We start from the raw sequence: 17,211 nt of genomic DNA, 5'->3' as shown, positions 1-17,211 counted from the left end.
GCGGCATTCCAACTTAAGTGTATTAAATCAGCAGGATTCAGAGCTGTGAAGCAGCTCGACCAGTCACACTATGAAGCCATTGTTACCGTAATCTGTACAGTCTGACAGCTCTCAAAGCATTTTACTGGCTGTCAGTCATCATTAGCAGTGGCTTTCTGGCAATTTGTCACTATCAGGGAGAACAAATGGAGTTTTCAAAAATGAGAACCCTAAAAGCTGGCGCCGTAGGGCTGTCTTCATAATAAACATTCGTATTGCAGTCCACCAAAGAAAAGACAATTAAGTTTATTTTTTACCGTTGCTAAAAATTGAAAAACGGATTTTCATATTTGCCAAAAAGAAAAAAACATCTGTAATGACACAAATAACAGTACTGTTGGAGAATCCCGAAAAAAAGGATGTATTTGAAGACAGGTCATTAAGCATTAGGTACTTTAAATACAAATACTCTGAAAACCCATGTTTGTGTGTAAATTTGTAAATGCTGACTTAGTTACCTTTAGCCAGAAAATCCATCACACAGACATTTACCTTGTATTATTAAACAGGGTAAATTGTAAAAATCAGGAATACCAGCATATGTAAATCCAAATATAAAGGATTACATGTCTATGGGTATTGCAAACTACGAGCGGCCATCTAGACAATTATCTGAGCCTCCTGCGGGATAATAGCGCGTCTCTCATCCCCGAGCTGTGTCTCTACTGGGGAGAAGGTCAAAGAGAGATAGAGGTTATCGACTACTTAAAAATCTGTCCCTGCGTTTCCCCGTAAACCACGGCTTCACCATCGCACCTAAACCACCCTCCTCCGCGAGGACATCTTCCCAATTAGTTGGTTTCCCCCTTCGCACTACCCCCTCCCAGCTACACCCAGTGAGTAATGGCGGGAGAAAAAGATAGTGGCAGAGGGCTATAAAAGTGTAATTTGCTTCCATTTTCCTTGGGAAACCAAATTCACTTTCCGTGCCGCGTTACAATCTGTTAACATTCAGATGGCCGGCATTGCAGACGGCGCATTACCCGCCTACACTCGCTACTAATGACCCTCCCGCACACACAGTGCGGCCATAATGACGGGCATGGGGAGCAAGGACAGACGAGCTACCGGTGCATACGTGTGCACGCTCGGGCAACGCACAAAAACACATCCTGGTTGCAATGGGCCGAGAAGGAGCAAAAGGGGGAGGGGCAAAGGGAAAGCGAGGGGTCATAAAGCAGAAAGGTAGATGGGGTGAGACTGTGTAGGGAAGCCAGGTGTGTTTCTCTAAAAGGAATGAAATGAGCTGCTGGAGCCCACTTTTTGCTCCTGAAGGACGAAAAACCGGCGCTATATCTGGTGCCCCATAAGCCTTTTCTGCTCCTCTAATCTGCCTCTCAGCCTCTAATTCTCCAAAGGTCTTGTTCACATGTTCTTTCCCCGGCTTTTCCTTCTCCCCTTTCTACTCCTTTGAGTAAATCTCCCCAACTCCGCTTCCCCAACGTCTCTTTGTCACGTTGTTCACTTCTTCCACGGCCGTGTCTCATCCGCTCTCTCTCCTTCACTCGCTGATTCGCCAGTGCGCTCTCCACACTCATCTCATCACCCCTTACACCCCCCCCCCCATTCCCTCGCTCTTTCTCGTCCTCTATCCCTCTCCTCCATTTCCACCACTCCGCTCTCAGGGAGCTAATAGCTTGCTCCTTTGTTCTTGGAGAACAGCGGGGAACAATGGCGGAGTGGGGCTCGTCGTTGTGGCAACAGGCACGAGACAAGGGGGAGAGGGAGGGAGACAAAGAGGAAAGGCGGAGGGAGAGCGAGCGAGCGCAGAGGGGATGCTGGTTGTTAGCCGGGCGGCAGGGAAGCGAGCGCCGGCTAATTACACTCGTTTCTATGCACACCGCAATTAAACCCTGATGCACACACACATATGCCGCCTGCTCAAAATATCCATCGCCACACACACACACACACACACACACACACACACACAGCAACATCAGAGCAAGATTGAGCAAAAGAGGAGGTGGCAGTGTGGCAGTAAGGGGGGAGTCTGGAAAGGAAAAGAAAAGACAGGAAAAGACGGAGGCTATTTTAAATCCATGCTGCGTTCTCCCACAAGCAACACGGTAAAAGTTCTTTCTACTCGCAGCCAAACACAATCAGCTTCTTCGTAGCTTTTTGAATAATGGAAAATGACAATAAGGTACGAGGTGGGTCAGCAACCTCTCGCCCCCCCACCCCCCCATCCCATTCTTGGTCCTTAATGCCTTTGTTTGTTTGCTAGTCAAAATTACAGCATAGTTTCGGTATTGTCACAGGTTGGCCTCCGGCATCAGGCCTTAACTTGGAAGCGGAGGTCGGTACAAATGTCAGAGGAGGTGGAAACGGCCCGATCCAGGTCACACCCCCCTGCAGGGTGGAACTTCACCCTCCGCCTCACAAACAGCCAGCTTCCTTCATCCTTCTATTCATGTCCTCAACACTCATTTCCATTAACGCGTCTCGGAGAAACATGTGTTCCACGCCGTCTGTTCGTCTATTCTATTATTCATGCAGTTTAATGCTTGCCCAAAGTGTGTGCACGTGTGTGTGTGCTGGAAGTCCACATTAAAGAGCGGGAATGCGGCACGACATGTCTGAAGACCAGTCGACGTGTCGGTCACATTTAGTGTTCACGTGTGTGTGTGTGTGTGTGTGTGTGTGTGTACCAATGTACACATGAAAAGCACAACTTCACACAGTAGAATGAACACACACACATGCGCGCACAGACACACCCGCAGCGTGCCAATGAGGCAGATGAGGAGTGAAAGGAGTCACATTAAACAGCCAAACTTGTCCTGTTTCGCTTTCATAGCCCCAGTCCATTTTCATAATGCATTAAAACCACCACTGAGAAGAGAGGGAGACGAGGAGAGGAGAGGAGAGAGAGATGAAGAGGGCCGAGTGTGAGGGGGGTGTGGGGAATGGAAAGGGGGAAGAGACATTCTCAAAGTAATCTAAAGCTAGTGGATATATGGGGGGTGCGAGGAGCCCAGATAAGGATGAAGGGAGTGGAGGAGTAAGAAACAGAGAGCTCGTCTCGGAGGCGAGACGTGGGAATAGGAAGTGTCTGACAGAGGCACGGACAGATTGGGGAGGTGGATAAAAGAAGATGGGATGCACTGATAAGACAAGGAAGGATGGCGACGAGAGATGGCGGGGGAGGGGGGGGGGATTTTGGTTCATTACGTGTGAGATGAATGCGCGTGGGTTTCTCCGCGTGTGCATGTGGTGCCGTGTGTGGTTCTACAGTGACGAGGGGGCAGACGGTTCTCTCTTTCAGCACCAACGGGCTGATGAGAGTTTGGGGCCAAACAGCCTGCAGGCAGAGCTGGCCTTGTTTCTCTCTCTCTCTCTCTCTCGCTCTCTCTCACACGATATGACTAACATAAAAACACATAAGTTACTTTTTTTACGATAAACATCCACTTGTTTTATGGATAACGTTTACCTGCATTTTAGTTCAATACTTCAAGGCCAAAAATAGTGACTGGTAATCGATAATAGACGTCCCTTGTATCCGAGCTTACATGTTTAGCCGGTGGAAGCTCCGTTGCAAGGTATTCCGGAAATGAATATTGAACCATGTGCTACATCGAATGCAAAAGATTTTTTGAGCAGCGCTGCTCAAACTGAGAATTAATTCTACAGACGCGTGGCGCTTTCAGCTAATTGACCATGTTTACATGCACACGCACACCCCACTCCCTTTCCAAATATGGCAATCCGGTGAATTTTGATACAGGTGAAGTAAACAGCATGGGTATTCTGGATGTATCCTTATCTAATGAAGACAAGTGGGATTTGCTCACATCGCTCTGGCTTTAGGAGCCTTCTAAGGACATGTGCACAGCGCATACAGAACATGCCGCCTAACTGGAGTGTTTTTATACAGTCGGGAACACACAGAAAGAGGCCTGTTCACGGTGCACTGGGCCAGCAGTTTGCAAAGATGCACGCCTAAAAGAAAAGCCATTGGGACGTTTAAACATGTTTTGGGGTTGTTATGGCTCACAAGGTGGTACCACTGTAAGTCAATGAGTAACTGGGTTAAATAAATGTATTTATAATATTTATTATATCTATTGTTGTGAACTAATGCGCATCCGGTGGCTAGAAACCGGCCTGGAAATGTTTTGTTTATCGGAGTTCGCTGCGTGCGTTTGAACTTTAAACTTTAAGCTCCAAGAGCATAATCCATCACAGCTAACTTTATAGCGACTTTTTCCCCTCTCCTCCGAAGTTATTGGTCAAGTGCAACGTGTCTCTAACCTGGAGACAAGCCATCAAACTCACGTGGACTTTTATTACACTACAGGTCTTTTTTTTCTTATAACCCTTATATTAAAATGATGCTATTGTCGTCTACAAGTTTGGATTTTCCTACGTCATGAATCTGTTGCTGTGTAGCAGCTAACTCTCAAATCATCTTTCACTGACAACGCTATACAAAAACTATTTCAATAAGAAGAAATGCACTTAAAATCTTTATCAGGGCTTTATTACGCTGAGCTGAAATAAGCAGAAACAAATGGATGCCTAGAGGGCAAGAAAAAAAGCAATCAAACATTTAAATAAAAAAAGGCCGCGCGCCCGGCGGGATCTATCAAACGTCTAACAACCTTCAGTCAGATCGAGAGAGGACGACAGGAGCAATAGATTTCTCCTTATAGGTCGGTGAGGGAGGAGTCGAATGGGAGGCTGAAACATCCAAAAGCCCATCTGCTCCAAGTCAGCGGCGTGAAGGCTATCTCGCACGCACCTGACAGAGACAGAATGCCGCCGATGGCGCCAGAGGGGGACGAGCGAGAGCAAAGGGGGAAGGAGGCGACAGAGGAGGGAGAGGAGAAAGCAGAGAGATGGCCGGATAGCGAGCACAGTGATCCAATAGAGGGAAGTTTTTTACCCGCTATTGCTATTTTTTTCTGATTTGAAAAAATACTTGTTGCTCATTACGAGACAAAAGAAAGAATCGTCGAGGCGGCGTTTTGTAGTCGAGAACTGACGAAAGGCGCGGAATAAAAAGCACTAAGAGCTCCGGCAGCCACGACCTAAAACATTAATCAGGCATTAATAAAAACAATATCATTACTGTCTGCCTGAGGGAGTATCAATAGACACACACCTCAGTGCGTCTGGCGGGCGGGCAAACGCACACAAATTGCAATCCAGGAAACACGCAGACAAAAACAGCCTCATCACTCACGGCGCTTTTCCTGCTCTTACTCAGTCTCCATTCCCCTCCTATTCATCCTCCTGCTGTTTTTTATTGCCTTTTTATTGCCCTCCATCTTTCAATCTATCTCTACAACGATTGTGTGAGATACAACACAAACAGCGTATGGGCAATACAACAGCAGACGTACACGAATGAGCGCCTAGACGGCTGGAGAAAAAGAAAAAGAAATAAAAGAGCACGGAGACTGAACGCAGCGTCTCAAGGACAAAAGGTAAGCCACTCGGCTCCCGTCTGAAAGCCGGGCCGGGGGAAGGGAGGGGGGGCCAGACTCACGTCGAGCAATTGTAAGTAGCACAGCTTCCCGGTCGCCCTATTCACAAACCGGAATAAAGACAAACTATGAAACATGAAGAGCTGGGCATGAAATGGACGTTGAGAGATGCACACCTGAATGCCGCCCGCCGTCTTGAAAAGAGTGGCAGAGCTATGGAAATGGCTTTTTCTCTAACAAAAAGCCAACGCGGGAGAGGATGAAAGCGCCGAATGAGAGTCCACGCAGGACGGGATAATGGCGGCACAGGCGGCGGTAAACAAGGCCGTAGAGGATGGGAAAGTAATTGTGTGGATGTTCCTAGAAGATGGGAGGGAAAAAGTGAGAGGAAGGAGGGAGCGTGGACGACTGTAACAAGGAGAGAAGAGGATAATACGCGAGGCGGCGAGGAGGGAGGGTCGAAAGAGGACTGAGGAAGGCGGTAATAGTCACAAATCACAAAGAAAATACTTTACTCTTCTCCCTCAGTTGTGGATGATCCTTGTCCTACATTAGCACTCAGAGTGAGATATGAGCACATGCACGGGCGGGCACGGATCGCGCACTGATAACATTACACTCCTTAATTTCTAATTATTCCTGCTAAACTGGATTATGGCGCAACGCATGACGAGCCCAGGATTCCACCCTTTGCCTGGATGACGGGGTGTGTGTGTGTGTGTGTGTGTGTGTGTGTGTGCGCGCGCTTGATGTTGCTTCACTGTTCTTCAGATGGAGGTCTCATAAGGCCAGCCTGTCCTCAGTTACATGCTTTTTTACCAAGTTGACAGTGTCTGTGGTCCCCGATGACACACACACACACACACACACACACACACACACACACACACACACACACACACACACACACACACACACACACACACACACACACACACACACACACACACACACACACACACACACACACACACACCTAGACTACAAGTCTTGAAACGCTTATGAATTATTGTGTTGAGTGGCAGGGTTGTAGCATAACTTTACACATTTTGGGGGAGGGCTCATGGGGGGGATACGTGCTTACTCACATAACAGAGTCCGCTCCCCTGATGCACACACTTGTCCCCTTTTCAAAGCTGCCACACAAACTGTCCCATGTGACGACTTTGGCATTCCTATGCAGTCTGAAATAAAACCAGAGGGCTTGGATGCAAATACTAATGAAGTTTATGTTCTATTGTGCGTTAAAGATGAGCGGTCTACGGTGTTTTATAGAGACAGATTACTCCTTCTGGGGGGGAAGAATGGAGCTGTAAACCACAAAGATAAATGATATGTTTCTGTTGAGGAGCAGGAATCTTTTCTCTCCACTTTTGGACTCTAATCACTAAAAGTGATAAACCAAACAATTGGGAGAGGTAAGAGAACAGAGACCATTCAACAAATATGCATTATTCCCCATCTTAGAGGATGAGGACACTTTTTAAGGACAGAGGGAACCACAATGAGGCTGTTAGTTAAATGCACAGAATGATAAAGCTGCTGATTATTTTAACTGTGGAAAATCCTTTTGCACTCAATAGATAACTAAACTTTATTTTCACGTGATCTGAGAAAACGTAATTTGTTAAAAAGCATAAAAACGAAACCAGAGTAAATTGACATAAAGGCCTTTGAAAAGTGCAGGTTGGTTTTGACTAAAGTCTGAAGGAAATGCAGCTACATTTGGCCCACTATAAATGAATAATGTGTAACATGTTGTACTACGTGTACTTCCTTGTGTTCTCTGGGCTCATTAAATCAGGCTGGCTGGGGAGAAGATTGGGGGGCAGAAAAGGGAAGTAGTGTATCGGATACACGAGGGGGGGTCACAAAAGGGGGGGGGGTGGTTGCATGCTCTCATGCGTTCCACACCTCAGAGGAGCACCTTGGGGCTTGTTGAAGCCTCTAAGTGCTATGAAGTATTAAGCAGACAATCTCTAAGGAAACCCGGTGGTGTGGGCGTGTGTGTGTGTGTGTGTGTGTCTGACCGCCAACTGTGTACAGTTAAGTACTCAGCCCTAACTAAGCTATTTGGGAAAACAAAAAAGAGGAAAGGGAAGTGGAAGGGATTCAGTGGAGAGCCAAGCGCGGTCAGAGGAAATGCTCCCTGTGACCCGTGGCCGTCCTCCAAGAGGAAGAAATAGAAAAGAAAGAAACGGACAGAGGTCTCTGTCCATCTGTTCTCTCACAAGGCGAATACGAGGAGGAAATTGGGCATGAGGTATGCGCATGTTGGTCAAGCCACCTATGGCGGTCTCCCAGCAGCCAGTGGGGCAGTGCGTCTTCCCGCACAGCCCTCTCAAACTGGACATCGGCGTCCTCGATCCGCCTGGTGTCCCTGCACCTTTTGATCATTTGTCATTCCTCCGTTCCCTCCCTGAGTGCCCTCTTCAGTCGCACACGGATCCCTGCTGCCTCCATTCGTCCTTCTCCGAGCTCCATCCATCCCGCCTCGCTCTCCTTCACGCTACCCTCAATAACGGCATCCGTCTCCTCGTCCGCCGAACCGAGATTACACCGCATCCATCTGCGTCTCCGACACGGACTAAATTGTACTTGCAGGTTATCTGTGGTAAGGCCATATATTCAAATGAACAAACGACTAACGTAATAAATCAACGAAATAAACAAAAGGGATCTACTGTACTGATCTAAAACCGTATTAATACGGAACCAGAACATTTATTGTGGTCTTGAATTTCTTCCTGGCACTCCCCTCTGCCACGGCATAAATGCTTTATTAAAATGTTTCTTTGGCAAACAATGCAGCAGCCTTCATGTTCGTTTCCTTCAACCGGCTTCAATCAAGCAGCATAGCTGTTATCATTCCAGCTCCGAAGAGTTTCCCCTTTCTCACAGAGTCGGCAAGCTTTTATCTCTCTTGGTTTGGGGAACTACCTCGTGAGCCAACGGACTACCACATTTTTAGGAACTTCCTCCCATTAAAACTGCAGCACCGCATCAAGTGCTAGAGTCTGGAAGAAAGGCGAAGCAGCACGTTAGCAGTTTGATGCGCTTTCAGCTCTGAATGTCCTCAAAGCGTAGCTGGCAACAACATGGCGTAATTTCAGATTTCCATTCAAATAAAATTAGCTGCACAAACATGAATTTATAGAGAGTAAATCACTTTAGTCATTTGAGAATTGTTGCTTCCAGTTTTCAGAAAAAGGTCAATTTCATTACTAGCGGTATTATTTGTAGTCTGTTGCTCTTGCTGCTATATTTTTTGAGGCTAGAAACAAAGATACCAGTGAGGAAGGTAAAGCTTGAGAGCAAAAATCAACATGAAACTTTGAAAGTGAAAAAAAGACTGCGGCTTTTAAAAAAAAGAAACTTTCCAGAACAGACTGAAAACAAAAAAAAGCCTCTTGGAGGGATCTTTAGAAGTCTCTGCCGCACCCGAAGTGGAGCTGCTGCTGATGCCATCTGCATGCACATCAAGTCCTAGGAGGTTCACTCTGCTCGCATATCGGGAACGCTTCCAGTAGACAAAGCTCTTCTAAGTACAATACATAGAAGACAAGCAGAACCTGTGACCCGTATTGACTATGTGTACCACATAACGGATTCAGTCTTCGTTGAGATGACACAGCCTCAAGTCCTCCTTCTAAAGCACCGTCTCCGATCACAGCACATCACTAACACAGCACCAATATTTCATATCCTTGCCCTGGTGAAACGGGAGCAGGCGGATTTGGGGTCAGGACGGGATAGCTTTGTCTCTGAAAGGAAAACTATTAAAGAATGCGATGGAGTTTATACTCTTTGGGAGAAGTCAGACTCCAATTTTCAGGTCAAGTCAAGCTCCGCGGCCCGTCTGAGATGGTACAACTTCAAAGCGCGCTCGCTCAGATCAATACTTAAAGTAGTAGCTCCATTCACACGATGACTTTTACTGTTGGTCCCTGATGCCCCGCTACCATCACCCTGCTTTGCCTGTCTCAGTTTCACCCTGCAGTTAATCTGCTGGCTGGAGAGATGAGCGCTTAGGGAACCAACAAGGGGAAGATGAAGGAGATGAAGAAAGATGGGAATGAGAGGAGGGGGGAGGGGATGGGGAGTGAGCGATGGCCATGCATTATTGAGCATACAGAGTGGAGTTTTTAGGGGATAACTGTGAAAGCATGTTTAGGGACAACCTTTTTCCCTTCTGCCTCCACCAGCATTCTCCCTCCCTTCATTTCTCGCTCTCCCTCCAACTTACCTTTCCCCAAGAGAATCGGCACATCTCTTATTCAGTAGAGAGGTTAAAAATTCAAAGCCGGGAGGGAGGAGGTGCAGGGGGAGCAAAGAGAGTACCTGAAAATGGTCAAAATGAAGGAATATCTTTAGGGAGTTTTCTCAAGTACTAATCTAGAGAGCTCCCTCACTTTGATTAGGCGTGTGTGTGTGTGAGCTGAGGGTTGGGTGGTGGGAGAGAAAAAGGACACGGGGAGGAAGATGAAGAGAGAAACGGAGACACGAAGAGGGTGCACCGGTACACTTTCATCCAGCGACGTGCAGCCCAAAGCACGGTGAAAAATGAAGGTGCCCGCGGGGCGAAACAGAGCCCGCGTCTCACAGAACACGACACACGCAGATACCGAGTGATGGAGTGGGGCTTGAGCATGCAAACGCACACACACACACACACACACACACACAGAGGCACAAACCAAGTGTAATTTACCTGGGAACATACACACACATTATTGTACACACAAACTATGCATGGAGTCTAAGCTATTGTAGCTACACATCAACACATACAGTTGACTCCACACGCGGCCACTGATCGCAGATTAAGGTCAGAAAGTGGAGTGTGTCCTCTTCCACCAGGCCTTGTAAATACCATCGGTGTCGGTGTAAATGCCAACAGCTTATCCACATTACACACATCCTCCACGGCGGCAGACCAGCGGCAATGAAAAGCCGGGCAGGTCACTAAACACACACACACACACACACACACACACACACCTCACGTGTACCCTGGATGAGCACAAAATACGTGCACCGGCGTGCGCACGGAAGTAAACAAGACCATGTGAACAATGTTGGAACAAGTGTTTGCAAAGTTTGGGCAGAATTGATAGTTTTAATATGTGTGATTGTGCGAGAGCCCGGGAGACGTGGTCCGAGCCATCAGCATAATGGGGACGATAGTCTAATAGCAACCTAATAACTCAGCAGCTGGCTAACGCGGCCTCAGCAGCAGCTCCAGGCTACCGTTAAACAATTCTACTGAGATAGGGGCTTTGGATTTTAAAAGGACACTTCCTAATGCCTCGGTTGCCGCCATCTCTTTTGCCTTTTCTCATTTTACAGCTTGTTTTTATCTCCACCCCCACCAGCCTGCTGTCATTTTTCTGGTTCCATCCGTCGTTTATTGGATTCGCTTTTCATGAGAACCCTTTTATCAGGCAGAGATAAGAGAAGAGAGATGAGGAAATCAGGAGGGAGGAAGAGGAGGAAGGAGGATTGGGGTTAATGCTCCTATCTCGTCAACTCCATCTTTGAAGTTGTTGCTCTTTACCGCTCCATTTTTTTAATGTATGCTATCAGTGACATCAAAGTGGGCTAAGCCTCCTGCGTGCTTCTGTGTGTGTGTCACTGCCCTCGGGAATAGGTAGCTAATATTGCAGAAAAATAAACAGAGGGACTCGCTGAGGCGGGAAAAAGAGCCGCCATCCACAGTCAATCTGCACTTTTAGCTGGGGCCCCCCCGACTCCTTACTCTCATCTCTCCCCCCTTTCTCACGATCAACATCATTTCTAATCATAGACACGGCCTCTGTGAGACTTCCTCAACTAGTCAACACCAAAAATCAAAGCACCTCCAACTACACACGTTCACAGGAGCAGGTTGGCCCACGTGGATGTGCGCGCACACACGCACACACACATTAAGTAGGATGCACAGGACGGGGGAGGAAAAAAGCAGTATGCTGCCGATACCAAGAGGGGCCAAACAGGAAGCGAGTAGGTGTGCATACATATATGCCTTCATACCCACAACCTCCCATCTCGGATCATATTTCCTTCCCTCTTGGCCTCGCTGAAAAGAGACGGAATCAGGAACACTGGGGATACTTTGCATCTGTAACAAGCTTTCGAGTTTATCAGCCTATTAAAAAGACACACGCACACACCCACAGAGATTACACACACACACGCGTACATACACACGGAGGCTCCCGCAGCAACTTGCACAGCTGTCATATTACTGGGAACATTGAAATGGTAACGGTGTTCGGATGAGACGGATGAGACATTGGAACGCTGGCTGGCTGACCGACTGCTTGGTTGGCTGGGAGAGGAGCCGAGTGAGGCGAAGAAAGCGTATTCTGCTTAAAAACAGGATAATCTCCAGGAAAAAAGAAAAGGCGGCGGGGAGATTAGGCGCACCCACAGCGGTAATGCTGCGGTACGAGTACACTTAGCTCATTTGCATGTAAAACAGAAGGAGAGAGATATACCGAGGGAGGGATGGTACGAGGAGAATGATTGGGACAAAAGCACGTGTGAGTGTGTGACTGTGTGCATGCTTACATGTGTATGTTTCCGCTCGCACATGTGAGCGAGAGCTGTTGCATTCGGCAATCGGAGCCAATTTGAGCGCACAGAGATGTGTTTGAACCTGATAAGGCCCGATGAATGAGCGGCTGCTCCCCCAACCTTAAAGACACGGAAGAATGAGGGAGCGCTCTCGCTATTGCCGCGGTGGGAATACACGCCGAGGCTTAGAGAGCGAGCGGGGCCGGTCTAATGCAACGCTACAGTCAGGGGCTTAAGGCGGCACGGTTAGGATTTCAACTTAAGCAGTGGTACACATAAAACGCGCGTGCAACACAACGGGGACCCAGCCAATCGTTCAAGACCTGCATATCGAAAAGCTCGTCTATATTTCGGCTTATAGGGGCCACTTCCATTCACGTCTCCCACTGAGAACAGAGCCAATGTGATCCGATCGTCTGGTTATGTGTTGCCGTGGGGGGGCGGGGGTGGGTAGGTAGGCAGGTAGGTAAATGGCGGCCGTGGCTGCCTCCAGAAATGGAATGAATGGGAGAGAACAGGAGCAAAGAATACTATCGCTATGTTCCGCGGCTCTTTCTGCTGCATTAGTGACCCTCGCATTAACCTGCTTCTCCTCCTACAGCCTGAACACGGCATGATTTATTAACACGGCCTGCTTTTGTGCGCCACACAATTACAAACATATACACACATGCACTCAGAGATAACTTCAAACACACCGCACACAAGCTTTTCAAAGCCAATACTAATTTAGCACAATCGCACAAGCATGCACAAACACTGTCGTGGCTTAATAAAGTGGGATTATTCCTCATTTAGTCTACTAAGTGCTTCATTAGTACATGTTAGATATGGTCTCATGAGACCGCAGCTGCAAGTCTACAAGTCCCAGAAACTCATCTAAAACTCTCTAATTGCACACGCACAGACGCAAATGTAAACACAAACCCGAATGCAACTCACAGATGCTCCTTGGCTGAGACCTAGAGGGGATCCAACAGTGGAAAAACAAACATCGTGGAGGGGGTGGGGTAATGAAACTGGGATGGAGGAGATGGGAAGGAGGCAAGACAGGAGCCCCCCCGCTCCCTCCCTCACTCTCACCTGTGTTCCTTTTCATAAACTTTTTTTGTCCTCATTGGATATCAGGCGTATCCAATGAGGAGCAGCGAGTGCACGGACATCAGGCTCGTCACACAATGAACTGTCTATGAACTTCCGAGATAAGATGACTAAAGGGTAAATCAATATATTACAGATGACATTTAGTTTGAGAAAGTGAGTTTCACTGGCTAGCTCATTTTCCTCCAGCTGACTCCAAGGAAAATAAAAAACAAGCCACCAGGTGGAGGGAGTTTTGTTTAGCGGAAGATGTGGAGGCCTCGTCAACACCGCGCCCTTATTTTCCATGCGTAGAGCTTTTATTGCTAATATATGACACATCTCATCCCTTTAATGGACTTACACCAGAGAGAGGCCCCAGGCAAGCATCAGCAAATACGCACACTTTCTTGCAGATTGGTGGCTCATTAAGGTGAAAAGAGCGGGCATAAGACTAAACACACACACACACACACACACACACACACGTGTGTACATGAACTAAGAGAAGGAAATTGATTTGTTCATAACACAGGCAGATCAAAAGGCTTATTATAATTGGTTTGTAAATGCGGCTGAGCTCGCCCACCCACTCTCCCCAGCACACAGCCCGCCCCCCCGCACGCATTCATCTGGAAATGAATCTGGATTGCAGGAAAGGTGCTGTTGCATGTGTAGGTGTGTTAGGCAGTGATATGGAGTTGATGACATCCCATAGTGACTCTTTTGGTGGGTGGAGAGGAAGGGGGGGGGGCTGCACTGGAGAAGAAAAATGAGGTTGTCTTACTTCAACAGACCACGGAAAATCCGGCAATGGAGACCGGGACACATAAAAGGGAAAGGGTGAGCGCTGGAGAATTGGGATGTGAAAATGATCCTGGCATTATGAGGATTAATAATCATATATGCTCCTGGCCATTTTCTCTCCTTTTCTCTCCTGAATCAAATGAATCACGACGTTCCCCCTAGCCCAGCCTTTCCCTCAGCTCGCTCTTTTTCCACCCTCCTCCCACTTTATCCTTCTCTCGCTCTCTCTCCCTCATTCTGTTGCTAATTGGGCTATCTGAGGTGCCGACTTCAAAAGGCACCTGCTATCAAAGCCAGTCGGAAAAAGTGAGAAAAGGACAGTTAAGGATATCCACACCTATTAGAAGAGCAGTATGAATTCCAGCCCTGTCACCTTCCTACAAAGACCAAAACCATGGGTACCCGCATGAAAAACATCCCCGTTCAGATTATGTTCTCCCGGTAATATCACTATTCTCAGTAATATCAGAAAGAAAGCGCGAAACACATACTTAGGAGTAGAAAACGGCTACAGGCACAATGAAGAGAGGAATGAGAACCAGTAGCTGGTTCTCATTCCTCTCACATCCACATTGTAAGCCATTAAACTGGCAACACCCAACAATAGGACACTGAATAGAAGCAGTATTTTCCACAATTAGACTAATAAAATCAAAATAAATGATTGTGGATGACAAGCTGTATTAGCGTCATCTTGCTGTTCAGATGCATTATGTAAAACAAGATATAACCCATAAAGCAAAACAGTGTCAATGTATTGACTGACTCCATAATATAAACTTCTGATTTCTCGTGGTGACAGCTCATTTAATCTTGCCCATGCAGGTGAATACGATGTTCAGCACCACAGTACCACTAACAGCGACCAACGGGGAAAATTCTTGAATTTAAGGACGCTCGACTGGAAAACATCAAGTTAAGTGAAGTTCTTCTCGAGTGCTGGTGCACATGAGCATCTATCGCCTGACCTGACAACCATTATTGAAGACACGTAGTCAAGTGGGCTCAATGCCAAACGCTGACTTGATCAGGCAGAAGGATGTCTCAAGGTACCACATTCAAAAACACCACCAAAGTACAAGAAATAATTAGAAAGTCCTTTCTGATATTTTCTGCAGATGCTGATAGATTATTTACACATGCACAAATATACGAAAGGAGCTGGTGTGTGTCTGATATCAGCTTCTGCTCTTGTTGGGGGAAAATCCCTCAACATAAAAGTCAAATGACTTCAACTAGGAAAAAAAAAAATGTATAGATATCGCAACAAAAGGGAAGGGTTGAAGCCAAACGAATCAAGGACAAGTACATCACTTTACTGTAATGCATCTAAAACCAGCACAGGGAAACACACTTACTAGGTTTACGTTAGAATAACAAATGTTTTAATAATCATCTCTGTAGTCAGTCCAGGATTGCTGGGGGATTTGTTTCGGCTGAAGCCGGACGTGCTCAGCAGCTGAAAGGAGCCGGGAGCATCTTAACTGCTGAAGTCGAGCACGTCATCCAACGGCCTGAGCTGCATAGCTAGAGAAATACGCACAACTACATAAACAGCAAACCGTGAAATAGAGCGAGACGCGTGCGTGTGTCCAAGTGCGTGAGTGTGTTCCTGAGAGCCGTGTTGCAGCCAGAGGACGTGTCTCTCACCATCAGCTCTACGCTCTTCTACCGAGCCTCAGAGGTCAACACCCCTGACCCCCGCCCTGAGCATGCACACAAACACACACACACACACGTCTCTTATCTGTGTGGGATTGTGCCTGTGTGTGCGTGTGTAACCCCAGCAGCAGTGCCGGCCATCTGATAGGGAGGAAGAAGAAAAAGGTCATACAGGGTCAGCCGGTCAGATGTGTTCGTCTGTCCGTTTGCTGGATAACAAGGAATGGGAGGCGCAGGAGGAAGACGAGGAAAAGGAAAGTCAGCCTTCCACAAATGAGGGATTAGGAGACGGATGGGGAGGTGAGCAGGAATGTATCACGCCTGCAGCGGTGTGTTTAAGCGAGAGAAGGAAGGACAACGGGTGAAGGTCAATCTGTACAACCGGAGCTGGTTGCTTATTGGGAATGAATACACAAATATGTATTCCAAACACAAACACACACACAGGAAGGATTAAACCTCACACTATGTGCACTAACAAAACAATAAAATGCCCACACAACAGCTCAATGAAAAGACTATTTGGTTTTGAAGAACATGTTGTTCAACCAAACTTCAACAGATTCAAGACCATATATATCAACAAATCAACTTCCACAGTCATAAACACACAGGACTAGGTCTCTCACACACACACACACACACACACACACACACACACACACACACACACACACACACACACACACCTGCAGACAGGTGTGGGGCTATGAAAAGGCCACGGTGTCTTTATACTCAGCTCTGCGAAAAGGTTATTAGACATCAACCAGAACGAGCGGCTGTCTCAACCAATAAAAAGTAGAGGCGTGGGTGCACGAGCGGGGGGTGGGGGTGGAGGGGTCAAAGCGAGGAGTGACAGGCGAACGTTAGGACTTGCCATGCAGGTGAATGGAAATGGGACAGCTGCCAACACTGACATTTACCTGACATCATCTGCTAGCATCAGCCATGTGTGCATGTGCACTTCTGTTTATGTATATGTCACGAGCCAGTCTGTGTGTGTGTACACACGCACGGACGCACACACGCGCTGTGTGCCTGGGATTTCCTGGTGTCCTGGTTACTATATTAATATGGAGGAGTCGGGGCAGAAGGCTCAGTGGCCCTGGACAAGGTGATAGGAGTGGACAGGTGTGCGTGTGCGAGCGTACGCCCGTGTGTCAGCGCTTTGTGCCAGGACAGCAGGTGGCTAGTGGAAGGACATCAGTGACCTTCTTCCTGTCCTTCCTCTCTTTGTCCGTCTCTCCCAAAGTCCCCAAATTCATCTCACCAGACGCTCGGTCTCTCCGCAAACAAACAAACCTCAGGCACGTCGAGAAGACCAACACACACACACACACAAACCACAGGTGTGGGTGGTTTATTCATGAAGTGGTGTGAGAGGCTGTTTTGACACAGTGTTACTGAATAATGTAAATGTGCAGCGTGTCCTCCAAGTAGAGGAAGGTTGAGGAATGCTGGAGAGGATGCGAGGAGAAATGAAGACTAAATGGAAGCGGGTGTGTGATATTCTTACCTTTGGTGGCTGATGGAAGCAGGAGGATTGAAATAGACGTGGAATTGGGGGGAAGGGGAGGGACGAGACATAGAGGAAGACATTGCTCATTAC

The 17,211-nt window shown here is 47.4% G+C and overlaps 2 protein-coding genes across 4 annotated transcripts in view; both read right to left on the bottom strand.

Moving 5' to 3' along the window:
• Positions 1-17,211, bottom strand: part of LOC144406190 (protein diaphanous homolog 1-like) — a 125,163-nt gene that overhangs the window by 28,792 nt on the left and 79,160 nt on the right. The window lies entirely within an intron of this gene.
• Positions 14,062-17,211, bottom strand: part of diaph1 (diaphanous related formin 1) — a 32,430-nt gene continuing 29,280 nt past the window's right edge. For both annotated transcript variants that reach the window (XM_078101199.1, XM_078101198.1), the window contains one exon: positions 14,062-17,127. In XM_078101199.1, coding sequence (XP_077957325.1) covers positions 17,003-17,127 — 125 coding nt within the window. In that variant the 3' untranslated portion in view covers positions 14,062-17,002. The remainder of the gene's footprint in view (positions 17,128-17,211) is intronic.

Source organism: Gasterosteus aculeatus, chromosome 4 (genome assembly GCF_964276395.1).
Source record: "Gasterosteus aculeatus chromosome 4, fGasAcu3.hap1.1, whole genome shotgun sequence".
In the NCBI taxonomy this organism is placed as follows: domain Eukaryota; kingdom Metazoa; phylum Chordata; class Actinopteri; order Perciformes; family Gasterosteidae; genus Gasterosteus; species Gasterosteus aculeatus.
This window is presented reverse-complemented; position numbering and strand designations above follow the sequence as displayed.